General features: G+C 42.2%; 1 protein-coding gene across 1 annotated transcript; it reads right to left on the bottom strand.

The window, feature by feature from the left end:
* Positions 1–16,248: 16,248 nt before the first annotated feature.
* LOC116472651 (putative uncharacterized protein encoded by LINC00612) lies at positions 16,249–16,796 on the bottom strand. Its single transcript, XM_032159573.1, is given in 2 exon segments — positions 16,249–16,733; positions 16,736–16,796. Coding segments are annotated over 2 exon segments (546 nt in total).
* Positions 16,797–18,277: the final 1,481 nt, after the last annotated feature.

Consider the following 18,277-nt stretch of genomic DNA (forward strand, 5'->3'; position numbering starts at 1 on the left):
TGGGAGGTCTACCACAGAGGCCAGAAGCAATGTGGGGGCTGGACGTGGTGGCTCACGCCTGTAGTCCCAGTACTCTGGGAGGCCGAGGCAGGTTGATCACTTGAGGCTAGGAGTTCGAGACCAGCCTGGCCAACATGGCGAAAGATATGAAAAATACAACTGACAAACCAACCAACCAACCAACCAAGCGACAACAAAACAGGTCTACCCTGGAGTCATACTCTAATTTTTTCTATTTTCCTCCCTTTCTGGTCCTTTATCCCACTTTCTTTTTCTTCCTCTTCCTTCTCCTTCTTCTTTGTCAAATAGAGGATTGAGTTATTATCATTGATCCATACAAAGTCCCTCTCTCATTTATTTTCTTTAATTCCCACCCCCCATTTCTATTCCCCGTCTTCCCATGGGCAACCTTCCTAATATGTTTGATATGCATCTTTTTGTTTCTATGTACTTTTAGAAAATGTTTATTGTTTTGTGTGCAAAAAAAAAACAATTAAAATAAGGTAGAGATTAAATCTAAATATATGAATGATAAATTAGAATGTGAATAGTCTAAATACATCAATTTAAAAGACAGACTATTAGAGTGGATAAGAAAGCAAGACTCAATTATATGTAGTCTACAAAAAACTCACTGCAAATATAAAGGATAGATTGAAAATAAAGGATGGAGAAAAATATGCCACGTTAACACTAATAATAATAATAAGGCTGAAGTAGCTATATTAATTTCACACAAGGAAAAAGGGGACAATTCTCCAAGAAGTCATAACAGTCCTGAGTTTTTGTATACTTAACAACAGAGGTCAAAATATGTGGAGGCAAAAACCGATAGAACTGCAAGGGAAAATATACAAGTCCACTATTATAGTTGGAGACTACAATACCCATTTATCAGTAACTGACAGATCCAGCAGAAGGAAAACCAGTAAGCATATAGTTGAATAGCACAATCAATCAATTGGTGCTAATTGATATTTATAGGCTATTTCATCCAACAACAGTAGAATACACATTTTTCTCAAGCTCACATGGAACATTCTTAAAGATGGGTCATATCCTAGCTCAAAAACATACCTTAATAAACTTAAAAGAATAGAAATCAAAGTATGTGCTCAGAAAACAATGGAAATAAATTAGAAGTCAATAACAGAAAGATAGCTAGAAAATTCCAGAATATTTGGAGGTTAAATAACATACTCCTAAATGACATATAGGCCCAAGAAGTCTTATGAGAAATTTAAAAAATACGTTGAACTAAATAAAAATGAAAACAAGTTACTAAGAAACACTTCCTAACCCATTCTATGAGAACAACATTACCCTAATACCAAAACTAGAGAAGTACATTACAAGATAAGTACAGATTAATATCTCTAATGAACAAAAATCCAAAAATCCTCAACAAAATATTAGAAAACCAAGCCCAACAATGTGTAAGAATAGTTATGTGCAATAAAGAGTGGGATTTATTCTAGGTATGCATGGCTAGTTCGGCATTCAAAAATCATTTAATGTAATCCAGCATATTAACAGGCTAAAGAAAAAAACTTTTGGTCATATGAGTAAATGCAGAAAAGGCTTTTGACAAAATTCAACACTCATTCTGGACAAAAACTACTCAGCAAACTCAACTGTATATAGAACATCTACGAAAAATCTACAGCTAACGTTATACTTAATGGTGAGAGACTAGATACTTTCCCTTCAAATCCTGAACAAGACAGGGATGTCTACTCTTACTACTCCTAGTCATCATTGTCCTGGAATTCCTAGCTAAATGAAATAAGAGAAGAAAATAAAATAAAAGGTATACAGACTGGTAAGGAAGAAATGAAACTGTTTTTGTTCACAGATTACATGATTGGCTATGTAGAAAATCTTGAAGGAGTTGAACCTTTGGGGCAGGGTTACCTGGCTTTTGATTTTAAAAGAATAAACAAGAGAAAAACAGAATTTGAGAAGGAAGAAAGCCAATTAAGAGACAGAAGTTTATGCTGAGAGGGACTTTCCCAAGGCTAAAATGATTCTTTTAGGCTGGACGGAGAGAGGTCAGTGAGTCCCTTAAGAGCAGGTACCTACTCTAGTTTCTGGTACTCTCTGAGTAAGCATCAGGGCTTCAGAAGGAAGGTCTGCATGGAGCATTTGGAAGGTTGGGTTCCAGGCCCAGCTGCTTGTTCTTGGTCAAAGATTCCTATCCCCAAGAATGATAATGTGGCCACAGAGCTGTGGATCTAAAATGGTCATGTGGACTACAGACAGATGCTGGTGGTGGAGTGGGTGCAATATCTTGATCCTGCATTTGGTCACCAGGTAGGAAGGACCCAAAATGTCTGAGATAAATTTCCTGTCAGTCCAATGGAGCTGGGGTTTAGAGTCATATTTTATTTACAAAAAATAAAGGGATGTGCTATTTCTTGTAGAATATATTGTTTCTAAGAAAACAAAACTTAAAGCAAAAATCAGCTATTTCGAGAGTTGTGAATGCAATTCTGCCCATAGATAAGGACGATTTGTGCTAGTACCTTATTTTATCTTCTCATTTCAGGTTTCTATGGTTATTTTACTCCTCTCTTCTCTGTTCCCATTGCCTGACTTTATTTTTATTTTTACAAGATTTTTAATAAAGTAGCAGCACTCAACTTTTTTAACATTTGCTGCCACCCTGTGGCTATCTTTTATTACTGTATATGAAAAGGGCATCTCTTGGAGCCATCTAAACAAGAACAAGTGTAGGGGAAGCACATTAAAAACGTATTTGAAAATAATACTGCTCTGTATCTGGGGCATGAATCTGATATATGCTATACGTGTCTTATGTATCAGTATATGTCTTTCAGAATCCTATTAGTCTGTGTCTAACCTTATCATAGTACTCCCCCATTCCTCACTTCAAATTAAGATGCATAACGACTCTGGGAACACAGTAACTGTTGATCCTGACTTGCCACCTAGTGTCAATTATTGATTTTAATAAACTTCAGAAAAAAAATCTTTGTAGGAAGCTGAACCTGAAATCTACAGTAGACTCAATTATTAAAATAGAGCTCTTTGTAGATTTTCAGTTGGTCTAAAACTTGTCACATTGGTCCAAAGCATTTTGGCTCTCCCTAAGTGGTAAGAAATACAGTTTTAAGAAGTGGAATATACTTATAGCCCATTTTTCAGGAAAGTTTTCCATGAGAAATAAGGATGACTGTAATAATCTCCTTGCCACCTGTCTCTCTCACACTAGCTCTGCCACTTGTTATCATCCTAAACAAAATCTGATCTTGCCACTGTGTTGCCTCTAAAAGATTTCATTAGCTTCCTATTAACGGCAGTGGCTGCTTGCTATCATACCCCCTGCAGCTGGGGCTGCACACTCCATGGAGCCAGTGGGAGCTCCGCCTCTTCTGAGTTGGGGTGGGGGCTCCCCAGGTGCTGTTGCAGCCCTGCAAACCTCAGTCCTCCAAACCTCAGCTGCAGACCCAGGCCTCCTGCTCTACGAAGCAGGCAGGACCCCCATCCTCCTGGGTGGGGCTACAGCCGCCCAAATGTGGTTGTGGATATGAGCCTCCCTGTGCTCCCGGAGGGGGCCGGGAGTAGGCAGGATCTGCCCTTTTGGGTGCAGCTGCAGCCGCCCAATCTGCAGCTGCAGACCCGGGCCTCGTGCTCCACGGAGCAGGCAGGAGCCAGGGACACGTGGGAACCTCCCCACTTTCAAGTTGGCGAGGTGGGAGCTCCCCTGGCACAGGACCTGGGCATCTCTGCCGTGTGCACCCTCATGGGCCCAGGAAGGTCTCTCCCACACCCTGGTCTTTGCAAGCTCAGGGGTGTCTGCTTCCACCGCCTGGCCTCTCTCTGCTCCTGGCACTGGCTTGGATCTTGGAATGGGGACTTGGGGGCCATGAATGGCGGCAGGAGGCAGATTCCTGGGAGGAAGGGGGCGGGTCCCCACTAAGGCCCCACCTTCGGACCAGGAAGGGCCTGAAGGCTGGGGGCCAGGCTGCCAGTCCCACCAACTGGAGTGGGGACATGTGGTGCCTCTTCCTGTCCACCTATGGCTGCCCATGGACTAATCAGCACACACTTCCTCCCCTCCGAGGTCCATAAAAGCCATGGGCTCAGCCAGAACAAGACAGGATGGAGAGAATGGAGAGAGGACTCAATGGGAAGACCAGCTGTAGAAAGGAACCACCCTCTCTGCTCAGAGCTTCAGAGACTTCCAGAGACGGGACTACCAGCTGCAGAGAGGAGTAACTCTCTCCAGGAGGCCAGCTGCAGAGAGGAGCAGCCCTCTCCAGGGCTTCCTCTCTGCTGACAGCAGATGTCAGGATGACCTGTCTACAGAGACGACACAATGGGAAGACCAGCTGTAGAGAGGAACTACCCTCTCTGCTGAGAGCTTCAGAGACCTGCAGAGGGGAGCAACCCTTTCCAGAAGGCCAGCTGCGGAGAGGAGCAGTCCTCTCCACGGCCTCCTCTCTGTTGATGGCAGACGTCGGGACAACCTGTCTACAGAGAGCTAGCCACTGCCGGTCTCCTCTGAGCTGTTCTAATGCTTAGTATAGCTCATCTTTGTCTTGTTCACCCTTCACTTGTCTGCATACGGGACGATCAACGCCCCCCAAAATCCCCTAAGACTATTACTTATAAAATAACATGAAAACTTCTGTTAACACCCTTGGTAAATGAGTCTCAACTGATTTCTCTAGCCTCACTTTTTATCACTGCCATCAACACTGTCCTGACTTTTCAACAGTAAACCATGTCTAACTCTCTTAGCATAGGCCCCAATTGAGAACTGCTTCCTTTTCTGTCCTAAGCCTTACTTAGATCTTTTCATTGCAATTAGACAAAAATATTAGCGCATTAAGAGTCAGAGACCAATCAACAGGATGTTCTCTGTTCCTCCGTTTCCCATCAAATACAGCACTATGCACAAAGGTAGCATTCTCTATTGTGTCCATTTGTTGGGGAGCCCTGCAAATCTGGGCCTCAGCTGATGCAGCTCTCTTGTGATTGAGATTTACAACAGGAATCACATGTGCCTTATATAAGAGCATCTGCAGGCATGGCTGGATCCAATTCTGAGGATGGAGATTCTCTAACCCTCTTATTAAATACAGGATAGTGGATTATTCATAATCTTGGACTCCAGCGTATTATCCAATTATAAGTCTATTGACTCTTTCGGAGACACTGAGGGGCTCTTTTCTTTCTCTACTCTGGGAAGAAAGAAGGTAAGGCCACATAATCTTTAAATAAAGAGACTCTAAGCAAGAAGTTTTGTAGGTGTTACCTTTTCTCCTCCCTCAGCATAGTCTGACTTTGGGAAAGGCAGATTCAAATCGTGAGCAGCACTGGTCACAGTCTACCAGTGCCACATGCCTCACAAGAAATGAACAATCGCTCCATGCTGATGCCAACAGGTCTCAGACATGAACTCACCCGAGGGTCTCACAGATGCCTTTCCTGTTTTCTTTGCCCCATTTTTCTTTTTTTGCTTTGCTTTTACATACTTTCTCTTCTTTTGAACACATCTGCCTTTCTGCATTCAGCCTCCCACCATCATCTGATAGCTCAAAAGAAGAGACAGCCGCCTCCTTCCTCACAGCTGAGTAGCACTGAGAAGTAGTTAAGGGTGTGGACTCCGGAGCTGGAATGCCTAGGTTAAAATCTTGCCTTATTTTTCACTTAGAGCTGGAGAAAGTTTCTGAACTTCTCCAAACTTCTGTTTTTCATTTAAAAATGGGATTAATAATAGTATCTACATCATAATGTGATTGTGAGGGTAAAATTACCTAATACCAACAAAATGCTTAAAGCAGCGCCAGGCAGATGGTAGATACGCAGTATCGCCTTTAAAGAAATTAACCCTTCTACCTCTTTTGTGCTTTTATTGTGAAGTAAAAACTTCACAATAATTTGTGAAATTAATGGCTGAAAATGGGATCCATCAGATGTCTACCCTGTAAAGTCGATGAGAATCACACAAATACACGGCAATAAATGATGCAGGATGAAGATGCTCAGCGACCCCACCACATTTGTTCTCATTTGTTGTTAAACTGCATGCTGGTAGGAGGTAGCATCTCCTTTGGTTTGTAAACTTTGGTTTGTAAACTTCAGCTTGTAAACATTTCTTCCTTGATTTAACCCATCACCACTATGGAAACCATCCCTATAAACTTTATAAAATTAATCAGGGAAGAAGGGAGGGGGAGAAATGAAAACAAACCCAGCTTGCACCACACTCAGCATTAAGCACTAGGTCAGTCTGTGCTCGGACCTGCTTCCTCTTAGTTGTTTGCTGCCTGTTGCCCTAGAATCACACAGACCCTAGATCGTAGTTCCCCTTAACTGCTCTACAGATAACAACTTGAACATTATAAAATGTAAAGTTTTCCATTTGAGATATCCTTTCAGGACCTGCATACTAATGAAACTACTGACATCAGCTGGTCTGAAGGACCCCATAGGAGCTGACTCACCAAAGAATGAAGTTTCCATGTCCTGATGAATTCATTCTCCTTACCCCAGCCAATCAATGATCTCAATTCTCCAGCTCCTCACCCTCCATGATCCCCTTAAAAGCCCGAACCCGGAACTCTTCAGGGAGGTGAATTTGAGGGTCTCCTCCCATCTCCTCACTTGGTGCCCTGTGAGCATTAAGCTCTTTCTCTGCTGCAAACCCTGCTGTCTCAGTGTAATTGGTCTGTTATTGTGCACTGGTCATATGAATCTGTTGGTCATGTGACACTATGAATGCTGTCACTCAGCAATTCACCATAAATTGGGGAGTTGCCTTGTTTTTATTTATTTATCACATTTATTTCAATGGTCAATATTAGAAATGTTTTGAGTCTTCATTTAGAAGTTTCATGATGTTTCTGTGATCAGATATATGCTGTAGAAACAGCTCATTTTATTTTTTAAATTTAAATATAATTTTTATTACCAAGGTTATGTGCAAAATTTTAAAAACGCAAATTTTCCTATGACTTTTTATGAAAAATAATAGTTCATTGACTTCTTTAATCTTTAATTTTTATGAATACATAATAGTTGCATGTATTTATAGGGTACATGTATTTTTATACAAGCATACAATGTGTAACGATCACTTGATAATTGGGATATTCATCACATTAAACATTTATTATTTATTTGTGTTAGGAACATTCCAATTCTACTATTCTAGTTATTTCTAAATGGAGAATAAATTATTGCTTACTGTAGTTGCTCTATTTTGCTACTGAACACTAGATCTTATTCCTTGGTTATATTGATTAGCCTAGGGTAAAATTGGTTTTGTTCTATGTCATGTCACTTAAAGTTGCAGTTTCTAAGAACCTATCAATGATATTAAGAGAGGATATACTCTACAGGTTGAGCATCTCTAATCCAAAAATCTGAAACCCAAAGTGCTCCAAAATCTGAAACTTTTGGAGTGCTGATGTGGTGCTAAGAGGAAATACTCACTGGATCATTCTGGATTTCCAATTTTTGGATTAGGGATGCTCAACTGGTAAGTATACTTCAATAAACATTCAAAATTCAAAACACTTCTGGTCCCAAGTATTTTGGATAAGGGATACGCAACCTGTACTTATTTATACTTCTCCAATAACACATCATTCTCTCACACACATAAAATTGATATCCAGAGATTTTTTTGACCCAAAGTCATACAAATGGTCAGTGGCAGATTTTGTATTCGAAGTTAAGCTAATTCATTTCTAATTCTGTGAAATTGTCATAATATTATTATGACTCCCACCTAAACATAACTTATTAACTAATTGATTGATTGATAAATTTTCACCATTCTGCAATATGGAGCTTCTATCTGGAGAGGCCAGTCATTTTACCTGGTGCTAAAATAAACAATTTCTTCTGCTTTTGCCAAAGATGTTTCCATTCAGACATACTCTACACTCTTGTCACTAATCTTCAGCTTAGAAGTTTTTTCTTCGAGTGAAACTTTCCCAGATTGCCATTACATTGCTTTGCATATTCTGAGGTTCTGCAGCAGAGAGGCTGTTGTGAATTGTTCCTAAATTTATGCTAGGTGCTCTTACCTCAATTTGGATGTCATTATTTGCTTATTGCAAATAGAGGTTACAATGAAAAGCAGTAAGTGAGCATGGAGTAAGTTTGCATTAAATGAAGAACGAATCAATTATAGAGTCTCTAGAAATACATATTTATTTGCCAACCTCGTTCAGTACCTGTATTGCAGAGACGAAATATCCTTTTAAAAAGTCCTGGGTCTGGGGATTCCAGCAAAGCCTTGTTTATAGACAAAAGCCTCAAACATTTTCTTGCTCTGTGTCTGTGGAGAGAAGAGGAAAGCAAACAGGATGACTTAGGGCTTGCCAAGGAGTGAATATAATTCTAACTGGATATGGACAGCAGCAGGGCTTGCTAAAGGAGACCAAACTGGCTATGGCTGAGAATGGAATCCATCAGATATCTACCCTGTAATAAAATTACAGGGTAATTTTATTTACACTCTTCTGATAAGAAAATTAGGAAGCCTTCCAAGGAGTTAGTGTTCCTCTCCAAAGATGTATATTTCTGTGTTATCTTGCAGTATGATAAATCTGAGATCAACTAATAAAAGACGTGGATGATTTTGTTATTTAGGAGGACTGGTTTTGAGAGCAAAATGAAGGCTTGGGATATGTAGAGCAAACTGCCTATCTGGGCTGCAGGGGACACTGTATTCAGCAAAAGTTGCTTCATCTGAAAGACACAATGGGAGAAAAGCTTGAGAATGGGAGCTTCAACGGGATAGGGCTTTGTGGAGAGGCTTTGACCTACTTAAGGACTGCGAACCGTACTGAAACCGGGCCTGCGTGATCACAACAGTGTCAGCTCACTGGGGAAATATAGAGACATGATCAAGGAATTTCCACTCTTGATACCATTGGTATAATCCTTACTCTGGTGGAAAATCAAAGCCTGCTCATGCTACAGTGTTCAAGCAAAGTACTAGGGGGGATCACGCAGGTATGTATTCTTTCAGTTCTTGTTCCATATTTGCTTCTTTTTTCTTGCATGATATTTCTTATACGTTTTCCTCATCTGAAAGACTTAGCATAATTTCTCTCCATAAATCAGTATAATACCCACGATTTATACTCCAACTGAAATTTTACTTGGTGTGTGTGTGTGTGTATTTTAGGGATGGGGTCTCACTCTCTCGCTCAGTGCAGCCTCAAACTCCTAGGTTCCAATGATCGTCCTGCCTCAGCCTCCTGAGTAGCTGGGACTACTACAGGTGTGTACCACCATGCTGGCTTATTTTTCAATTTTTTTGTAGAGATGGGCTCTCACTTAGTTGCCCAGGCTGGTCTCAAACTTCTAGCTTTAAGAGACCACTCTGCCTTGGCCTCCCAAAATGCTGGGATTATAGGCATGAGCCACTGTGCTTAGCTTCTTCATTTGCTGTTTAAAGACCACTCATGCTATAGTTCTCTCCCCTCTCTTGGTTCTTACTATAATTATTTGTATAGTTCTTAGGCTCTTCTTTATTGCTTTGCATTGCTATATTACCTTTTTAAGATTTATGTATGCCTTTATTTATAAGCACTTCTATGTAAAACTCTTGGTACTTTGGATTATTTTGCATGATTGATAGGCTTACATATCAATATACATGTATATTACAGGTAGTTTTTGCAGTAGTTTTGTAGGCCAAGGAGGAAATAATAAGGTATGGAGACAGATTAAACTGAAAACAAGATGTACAAGGGTTTACCACACTTTAATTCCTTTAAGAATTGAGGTTTGGCCTCCACTTCCACCCATGTTGCTACTATCTCAAGTGAAATAATTCAGAAACAGGAGGTCAAATACTTCACATTCTCACTTATAAGTGGGAGCTAAATAATTTGTACACATGGACACAGAGAGTGGGATAACAGATAGTGGAGACTCAGAAGGGTGAGAGGGAAATCACTTAATGGGTACAATGTACTCTAATTAGGTGATAGCTACACTCAAAGCCCAGACTTCACCACTATGCAATGTAGCCATGTAACAAAACCAAACTTGTACCCCCTAAATCTATATAAAGTAAAAAAGAAAAAAACCCCAAACAAATTAGCTTTTATTTTATTTTTCCATCAAAGACACCACGCTGGAAAGAACTGAGTTTATCTAGGATTCTGTTTTGCTCACCTGTCTCATAGTAATCATAGGCTTTCACAAAAGCAGGTTTCGGCTTTCTTATGGGGGTGTCTTGCAGAAGAGTGAAAGAAAAAGTCAGTCTTCAATCCGTAACCCAAGAAAGGAAGGAGTAATAATTCGGAACCAGGGAGGCCTCATCTCTTTTTCCTTAGCATCAGTCTTCATCCTTTGAAAGATAATTTTTTAGTGGGCTGATAGTATTCATTCTCCAATTTATTGTGCTCCCTAACAGCTCACATAGGGAGCAGTTGGAGGGTGATGTGGATTTTAGAGTAGGAACCTCAGGAACTTGAGCAGAGGCTCCTGAGAGTAGCTTAGAAGTTTATTAGTCTTTTAAATGATTAAAATAATACATATTCCTCCATAATAGCAGCACATGGCCCTGCCTATAGTGAGAGATAGATTCTTTATACTGGCAAGCTCACTCTATCTATATTAATACCAATATTTCCAAATATTCAGGAAACAGACATACATCAGGTGCTGTTCTTGTGCTGCTAATGAAGCTAATGGAATTACACCATGATAAAACTGACTGTGATTAATATATCTAGACTGATAGCATATCTATCATCTGTATCTATCTAATCTATCATCTACCTTATCTATCATCTATCTATCTATCTATCTATCTATCTATCTATCTATCTATCATCTATCATCTATCTATCTATAATTTATCTAACTTCTCTCACACATGTATGCTAAGGTAAGGTTGATTTAATCACTGACAACCCTTGGAAACACTTCCTGTCCTTAATTACCAACTTTCAACATGGCTTCTGGATGATGAGGCTTATTTATGGAAAAGAGTGTTTATCTGAAGTACACAGAAATATTCATACACTCATTTTAATATAAACAAATCCATACCCACTGGCCTCCACCAACCCTCTTGTCCCAAGTCCCAGGAAGCTTGCGATGAGGAATAAGGATGTAAAATATCTCATATGAACAGAGAGGATGTGCTTTTCCAAATGGCCTTCCTGATGGCTGCTCTTCTCGTACCACGTGCTTGCCTGGTGATGAGACCCCCTAGAAGGACGGTTCACCTGGGTCTGTCTAGCAAGGCTGGTAGGGGCCCCACCTGGTCCACAGAAATAAAGATACGGTTTTTGTGCACTTCTGTCCTGCTCACGTGGCTAGATCTTTCAAGCTGAGGAAAATAAGAGAAATCACCAGTGTTACTGAATAAAGAAAGCCTGTGGGGTGCAAAGAGACTGTGAGACTGAAGAAGTCTGTATATAAACAAAGCTGGGGTTAAATTCATTTAAATGAGTTTGAAGACACTTGTCCAGTAAGATGAAAACATATAGAGTATTATGAATACCACCACATTAGATACAAGATTGAATATTCATATGATTTAGTAATAGGCATCTTTAGCATTTGTTTGAAGGTGAGGGAGAAGTATCCTCACATTGGATAGCTAGTCATCTGAGATGACTTGCGAAGCCATCTGTCTCTGCACGGCCATTCATCTCAGCTTTCTCTACATTTCACGGTACTTAAAGACTATGCCAACGATTTTGATACTTAATTATATCTTGCCCTGAAATGTCATTTGACAGTTTTGGTTACCCATGTTTAATATTTTTATCTAGAATGTATCAGCACCTAGCACAACTCTAAACATATATTTGGTACTATATGAATTCAATTTCCTTAGATTGTGACCAATGTTGCTTTGACATTATTAGGATACCACTGTTATATTCTTACATGGGATTAAAAAAATCCAAACACCTAGCACCTATTTACCATTTTCACTGTGGGTTTCAATGGATAAAACCAGATATCAACTTGGGTACATCCAAGACTAGACAGCTCCCTGTGTAACTATAGATATAAGAAAGAAAAATAAGCCTCACTATCTTTTGAATCTTCCTCTCAGTTAAGGTTCAACATAATCCCTGACATCTTTATTTATTTTTATTTTTAATTTTATGTATGTATGCATGTATGTATGTTGAGACAGGTTCTTTCTCTGTCACCAAGGCTGGAGTGCAGTGGCATGATCACTGATCACTGCACCTTAGACTTCCCAGGCCCCAGCCATCCTCCCACCTCAGCCTCCTGAGTAGCTGGGACCACAGGTGCATGCTGCTATGCCAGGCTAATTTTTGTGTTTTTGGTAGAGATGCGGTTTTGCCATTTGCCTGGGCTGGTTTTGAACCCCTGAACTCAAGCGATCCACCTGCCTTGGCCTCCCAAGCCAAAGTTTTGGGGTTACAGGTGTGAGCCACTCTGCCCAGCCAGCCGTGGCATTTTTTTTTTTTTTTTTGAGACGGAGTCTCGCTCTGTCTCCCAGGCTGGAGTGCAGTGGCACAATCTCGGCTCACTGCAAGCTCTGCCTCCCAGGTTCACGCCATTCTCCTGCCTCAGCCTCCCGAGTAGCTGGGACTACAGGTGCCCACCACCACGTCCGGCTAATTTTTTGTATTTTTTTTTTTAGTAGAGATGGGGTTTCATTGTGTTAGCCAGGATGATCTTGATCTCCTGACCTCGTGATCCGCCCGCCTCGGCCTCCCAAAGTGCTGGGATTACTGGCGTGAGCCACTGCACCCAGCCCCAGCCCTGGCATCTTTAAGTAGCTTTGCTAACTATTCCTGTGTCCTCAGTGGTCTTTCCACTGCTGGGAATAAATAGCCTTTACTGTCAGTGTGAATGGTTCTGAAAACTAACTGCATAACAGAACCACCTACAGAGTTCATTAAAAACATAGATGCCTGTTAGCTGAACATGGTGGCAGGCGCCTGTAGTTCTAGCTCCTGGGGAGGCTGAGGCAGAAGAATTGCTTGAACCTAGGAGGCAGAGGTTGCAGTGAGCTGAGATTGCACCATTGCACTCCAGCCTGAGAGACAGAGTGAGACTCCATCTCAAAAAACAAAAAAAAACGAAAACAAAAAACAAAAAACACAGATGTCTGAGCACATCCCCAGAAATAATAAATTAAATCTTTATTGAGGAGACCTGGAAATCTGCTTTTTAAAATAAATTCTACAAAGGATGCTAACCAGATTTTAGAATTGCTAGTATATGTCGCTTCTTTATAACTTACATGTTTTGGATTAATGATGATCTTTTTTGTCATGTGAAGACTATCTTCACAATTAGACTATAAGATTTCTCTAGGTAAGAGACAGTATCTATGTATTTCCTGTGGTTACTCGAATATGATTTTGCTTAATTAATACATCTTGCTTTTATGAAACACATTTAACTTGTCTACTGATGATGGATCAAATTGTGAATATTATTTCCTCTTTTCATCCGAGAAGCTGGGATTAAATTCCTTTAAACGAATTTGAAGGATTTTGTATTTATAACCAGAGTCATGGGTTCTATTCCAAGTAAAGCTTTTTTTATTTTTTTATGAGATAGGGTCTCACTATGTTGCCCAGACTGGTTTTGAATTCCTAGGCGTCATGTGATCCTCCTATCTCAATCTCCTGAGTAGCTGCCAGATAAAGTTTTTGAAGAGTGTTGTTGAATTGGGAATCTTTTTTCTCTCAGAAAAATAGAATTAATTCTTTTTTTTTAATAGAGATGGGGTCTTGCTATGTTTTCCAGATGTTTGCCAGGTTGGTCTTGAACTCCTGGCCTCAAGCAATCTTCCTACCTTGGCCTCCCAAAGTGCTAGGATTACAAGCGTCAGCCACTGCACCTGGCCATCATGCCTGGCCAAAAAATATAATTTTAAAAAGGCCAGAAAGACTTTTCTTTACAGGTAAAGAAGAATGAGCCTATGTTAAAGTATCATTGAAATAAATTATTAATGGTCAGTCATGGTGACTCACTCCTGTAATTCCAGCACTTTGAGAGGCTTACGTAGAAGGATCTCTTGAGCCCAGGAGTTTGAGACCAGTCTGGGCAGCATAGCGAGACCCTATCTTTACAAAAAATAAATAAATAAGATGAAAAAGAAGTTATCTATTCTTCAATCATGATGGTGGGCAATAAAAGAATCTTGGAGGCATACTAGTTAGAGCTTTTAACCCTACACAGTCTTCATTGTCCACTTCGGTGATGACAATTTTTTTAGTAGACAAGGCAAGAATTTAATGAAGAGAATTACTTTAGGTTTCTTGAATTTACTACTGAAGAGTTCTAGGTAGCTAATAGCTAATATTTTCGTAGCTAGTGTTGGGACACGGAAACCAACCCCCCAAAATATGGTGCTTTGACAGGCTGAACTGTATGATATATCTGATATATTTATATATTGTATAAAAAATCACCTGACACAATAGATGTATATCTGATATATTTATATCAGATATATTATACATTTATATATTATACATATACATTTATATACACATACATAATACATTATATTATACATATATATGTATATATTATACATATACATATATATCTATAATATATCTGATATATTTATATATTTATATCAGATATATTGTACATTTATAATATATTTATTATATTTTATATTATAGTATATTATCATTTATAATATAAATTATTATATTATGTTATGTTATATGATATATATTTACAGCAGATATATTAAATATCTATTGTGTTAGGTGATTTTTTATACAATATATAAATACATCAGATATATTATACATTTGAACAATTAAACACCTAAACAGCCCAATTTTATGTGGATCAGCACTACTAACAGCTTAGGGTAAAATGACTGCTACAGCATAACTAGAATGTTAAAGTGGCATGTCTCAGACAACGTGGATAGACATAAAGTATTTGAGAGAATACTCCATAATAGAAAAAAACGTTGTAAAGACTAAAATACTAAATAAGACCTTTTTTTCCTGAGCAATAATTTGCCCAGGCTGGTCTCAAACTCTTGGCCTCAAATGATCCTCCTGCTTTGGCCTCCTAAAGCATTGGGATTACAGGCGTGAGCCGCTGCTCCTGGTCAGAATTCTTGATTAAACAATAGGGTCTAAATAAATTTAAAACCCTTTTATTCTTTTTATTCTTACAGGATAGACTCAAATATTCTATTTCTTTCCAACTTTGTATTCTTCTCATAACAACCCAGTATTCTCTGAGGCAAATGGATGCTTATGACCAACTGGCCTGAAATGGGGGTAGGGTTAGCGGTGAGTCACATATAAGAAAATGCAAGAGAATAGCAGCGTATCATATTTCAAAATAAAATACAAACTATATATAAAACTGACCCCAACAAGTCTCCATTTCATTTCCTGTCATGTATCTATATGCTTTCCTGGAAAGAATAAACTTCAGTTCACAAAATCAGATGTAGAAGATACATCACTTTAAAAAATTCTACGTAATTTTAATTCCAAGATTCCCATGCCACCAGGCTGGTGGGAAATCCAGTTTTAGTTGTAATTAGGCCCTTTCTCCAGTATCACATATGAATTTGAGTGTAATACCCCAAAACTTGAGAAGGCCATTGTATCTCCAGTCCGCTGGGGCAATGAATAGCTTTAGCACCTGATCATTATAATGACCCAGATGTGTATCTTTTTTTTTTTACTCTGCGGTGAGTTTTTTCTAAGGGAGGAATCCTATTTTGTTTAATTTTGTATTATAGCATGGGATATTGTGCCTGGCAGATGGTAGGCAATCAGTTAGTATTTCAGGAATAAACACTCTTGGTCAGTGATACAGCTAATGATTTACAACAAGCATATCCTTAAAGTACCTTTTCAGTAACGATTTCCATACGAACAAAGAAAAAAACTAGAACCAAGAGATAAAATTATAATCCTGTTGTCTTGTTCTCATAGCCATACTCTGATTTCTTTTATATTCTGTGCCCTGGCTTGATACTTAATTTGACAGCTAATTATAATGTTTATTAAGCTCTGAAATATACTTTCTCCTGGCCTTTTTGTCTGAAGTTGTTTGAGTTGTCTCCATGGTTGGAAGTTAAGAGCATGGAAGCTACACTTCTTGGTCTTGAATTCTAGCTTTGTCACTTACTAGCTTAGTAACTTTGGGCAAATTACATGTCTCTGCTTCAATTTCCTCATTTGTTAAGGTAGTACCTATTTCACAAGGCTGATGGCAGCAGTGGGACGTCCAGAGCTGCCGCTGCCATCACGCCAGCTGCAGCGGGGAGGGGCGGGTAGCGGCGGCGGAGCAGCTGCTGGAGCGGCAGTGGCTGTTGTGGGACATCTGTGCCTCGCGTCCCCTGTGCCTTGAGACCCCAAAGCACCCAACCGCGCCGCCACCATCCTCCCGCTGCCGGGTGGGGCGACCTGCTCCCCGGCCCGGAGCCTCCACCGCTCCAGACCCTGGCCCTACGTTGCAGCTCTCGCCCGCCGCCGCCGCGGAGTGGGCGTGGGGAGGAGGGGAACAGTCCTTGGAGCCGGCCCCGGGAATCCCCCCGGAGCCTGCCGTCCTGGAAGCCGCCGCGATGGACCGGGTTGAGTCGCCTGCCGGAGGGGAAGCAGTGTAGTCGGGCACGGAGGAGCAGGCAGAGAGGGGCCCCAAGGCGGAGCTGGGTCCGGGGCGGTGCGGTGTTCGCACACAACGCGCTGGGGCTGGGCCCAGGGTTCGGGACCAGGGTGGGAAGTGGGGGCGGGCCAGCTTTGGGGACCCTGCCAGCGGTATGGCCACCGCGCAAACCCCCGACAGCGCCGCATTCCTGGGCCTTGGGAGGAGGCTCTGAGTAGAGCCGCCCGGGACGCGTCTCCGGGGTCCTCCCGGCACTGGGGTGACCGCCGAGCTAGACGCTCCTGAGGGCTGGGCCCCAGGGCTCGTGATCTGCTCCCGGAGGCGCCCCCCGGGCAGGGCCGTGAGCCTGGCGAGGGAGAGTCCTGGGCTGCCCCTGAGCCCCGGGGCCACGGGAAGAACTTGCAGCGACGTTATCCCTGCCCTGGACACAGTCCCGGGCCCAGGGGGGACCTGGAACACTCCCCTCACCTCCCCGCCCCTGCCCATCAGCCCAGGCTGCAAGGAGGCGCCACCAGACCTGCACGCTCAGGAGCAGGTGAGCTAGGGACAAGCAGGAGCCCCGCCCCTTCCGAACTGGCGGAGCAGGAGCTCCCAGGGGGCAGCTGCAGCCACCCTGCCGCGGCTGTGGACATTTCTGTGCTCTCAGAGGCCCAGGAGAGCCCCCTGCCCACTGCGGGCTCGAGGGTGCCTGCTCCGGCTGCCTGGCTTCTCTCCACTGTTAGCACCCGCTCTGATCTCAGAGCAAGGTCGGGCCGAGCCTGGGTACTGTCACAACCTGGCCGAGTGTGCACACGCTCTGGACCGTGCTGACACGCCAGCCCCCTGCCGTCTCGGCCCCCTCTGGAACTTGGGCACCAACAAGCATGGGAGGGAGGCTGAGAGGGCTCTGAAGACAGCCGGGCACTGGCTTGCAGGCGCCCCTTGGCATGAACAGCCTGGGAGCAGGAGGCAGACAGGTTCCTGGGTGGAAAGGGATGGGTCCCCAGTGAAGTCCCACCCTCAAGCCCGGGAGGGCCTGAAGCCTGCAGACCAGAGAGGTAACTTGTGGTGCTGTTCCCTGGGCGCACTCATGGCTGCCCATGGACCAATCCACATGCATTTCCTCCCCTCTGAGGCTCACAAAATCCCCCGGACTCAGCTAGATTGGAAGAGAGGACGGGAAGACAATGGATGACCTACCTGTGAAGAGAAACTACCCATTCCAGAACCTCCTCTCCGCTGAAAGCTGAACACTCATTGGGAAGACCTGTTTGCAGAGAGGAGCCAGCCACTCCAGGGTCTCCTTTCTGCTAGAAGCTGAACACTAGTTGGGACACCCTTGCTGTGGAAAGGACATCCTTGCTGTGGAAATGGGCTACTAACTCCTTCCTCTTCATCTTCCTTATCTTTCTGTTCCATTGCTCAATAATGCTCCTCTTCATCGGTCTCATTCTCCACTTGTCTGCTTGATGCAGGAGCTGAGGAGCCAGACAGCAAGGTTAAAAGAGCTGTAACACAAATAGGGCTGCAACATGCCCCTTGCTCCCCATAGCAAGAGAAGAGCTGCGGCCGTCTGGGGAGCCCAGACCTGGGAGCTCCTTGAGCCCGGGCTGCGACTCCCTCTTTGGGGCCCTGGTTGGAGTCACTGCATTCCCCAGTGCCACTGTTGGAAGCTGCTTGTGATGTGCCT

The sequence above is a fragment of the Hylobates moloch genome, unplaced genomic scaffold (assembly GCF_009828535.3).
Source record: "Hylobates moloch isolate HMO894 unplaced genomic scaffold, HMol_V3 SCAFFOLD_8, whole genome shotgun sequence".
Classification (NCBI taxonomy): Eukaryota; Metazoa; Chordata; class Mammalia; order Primates; family Hylobatidae; genus Hylobates; species Hylobates moloch.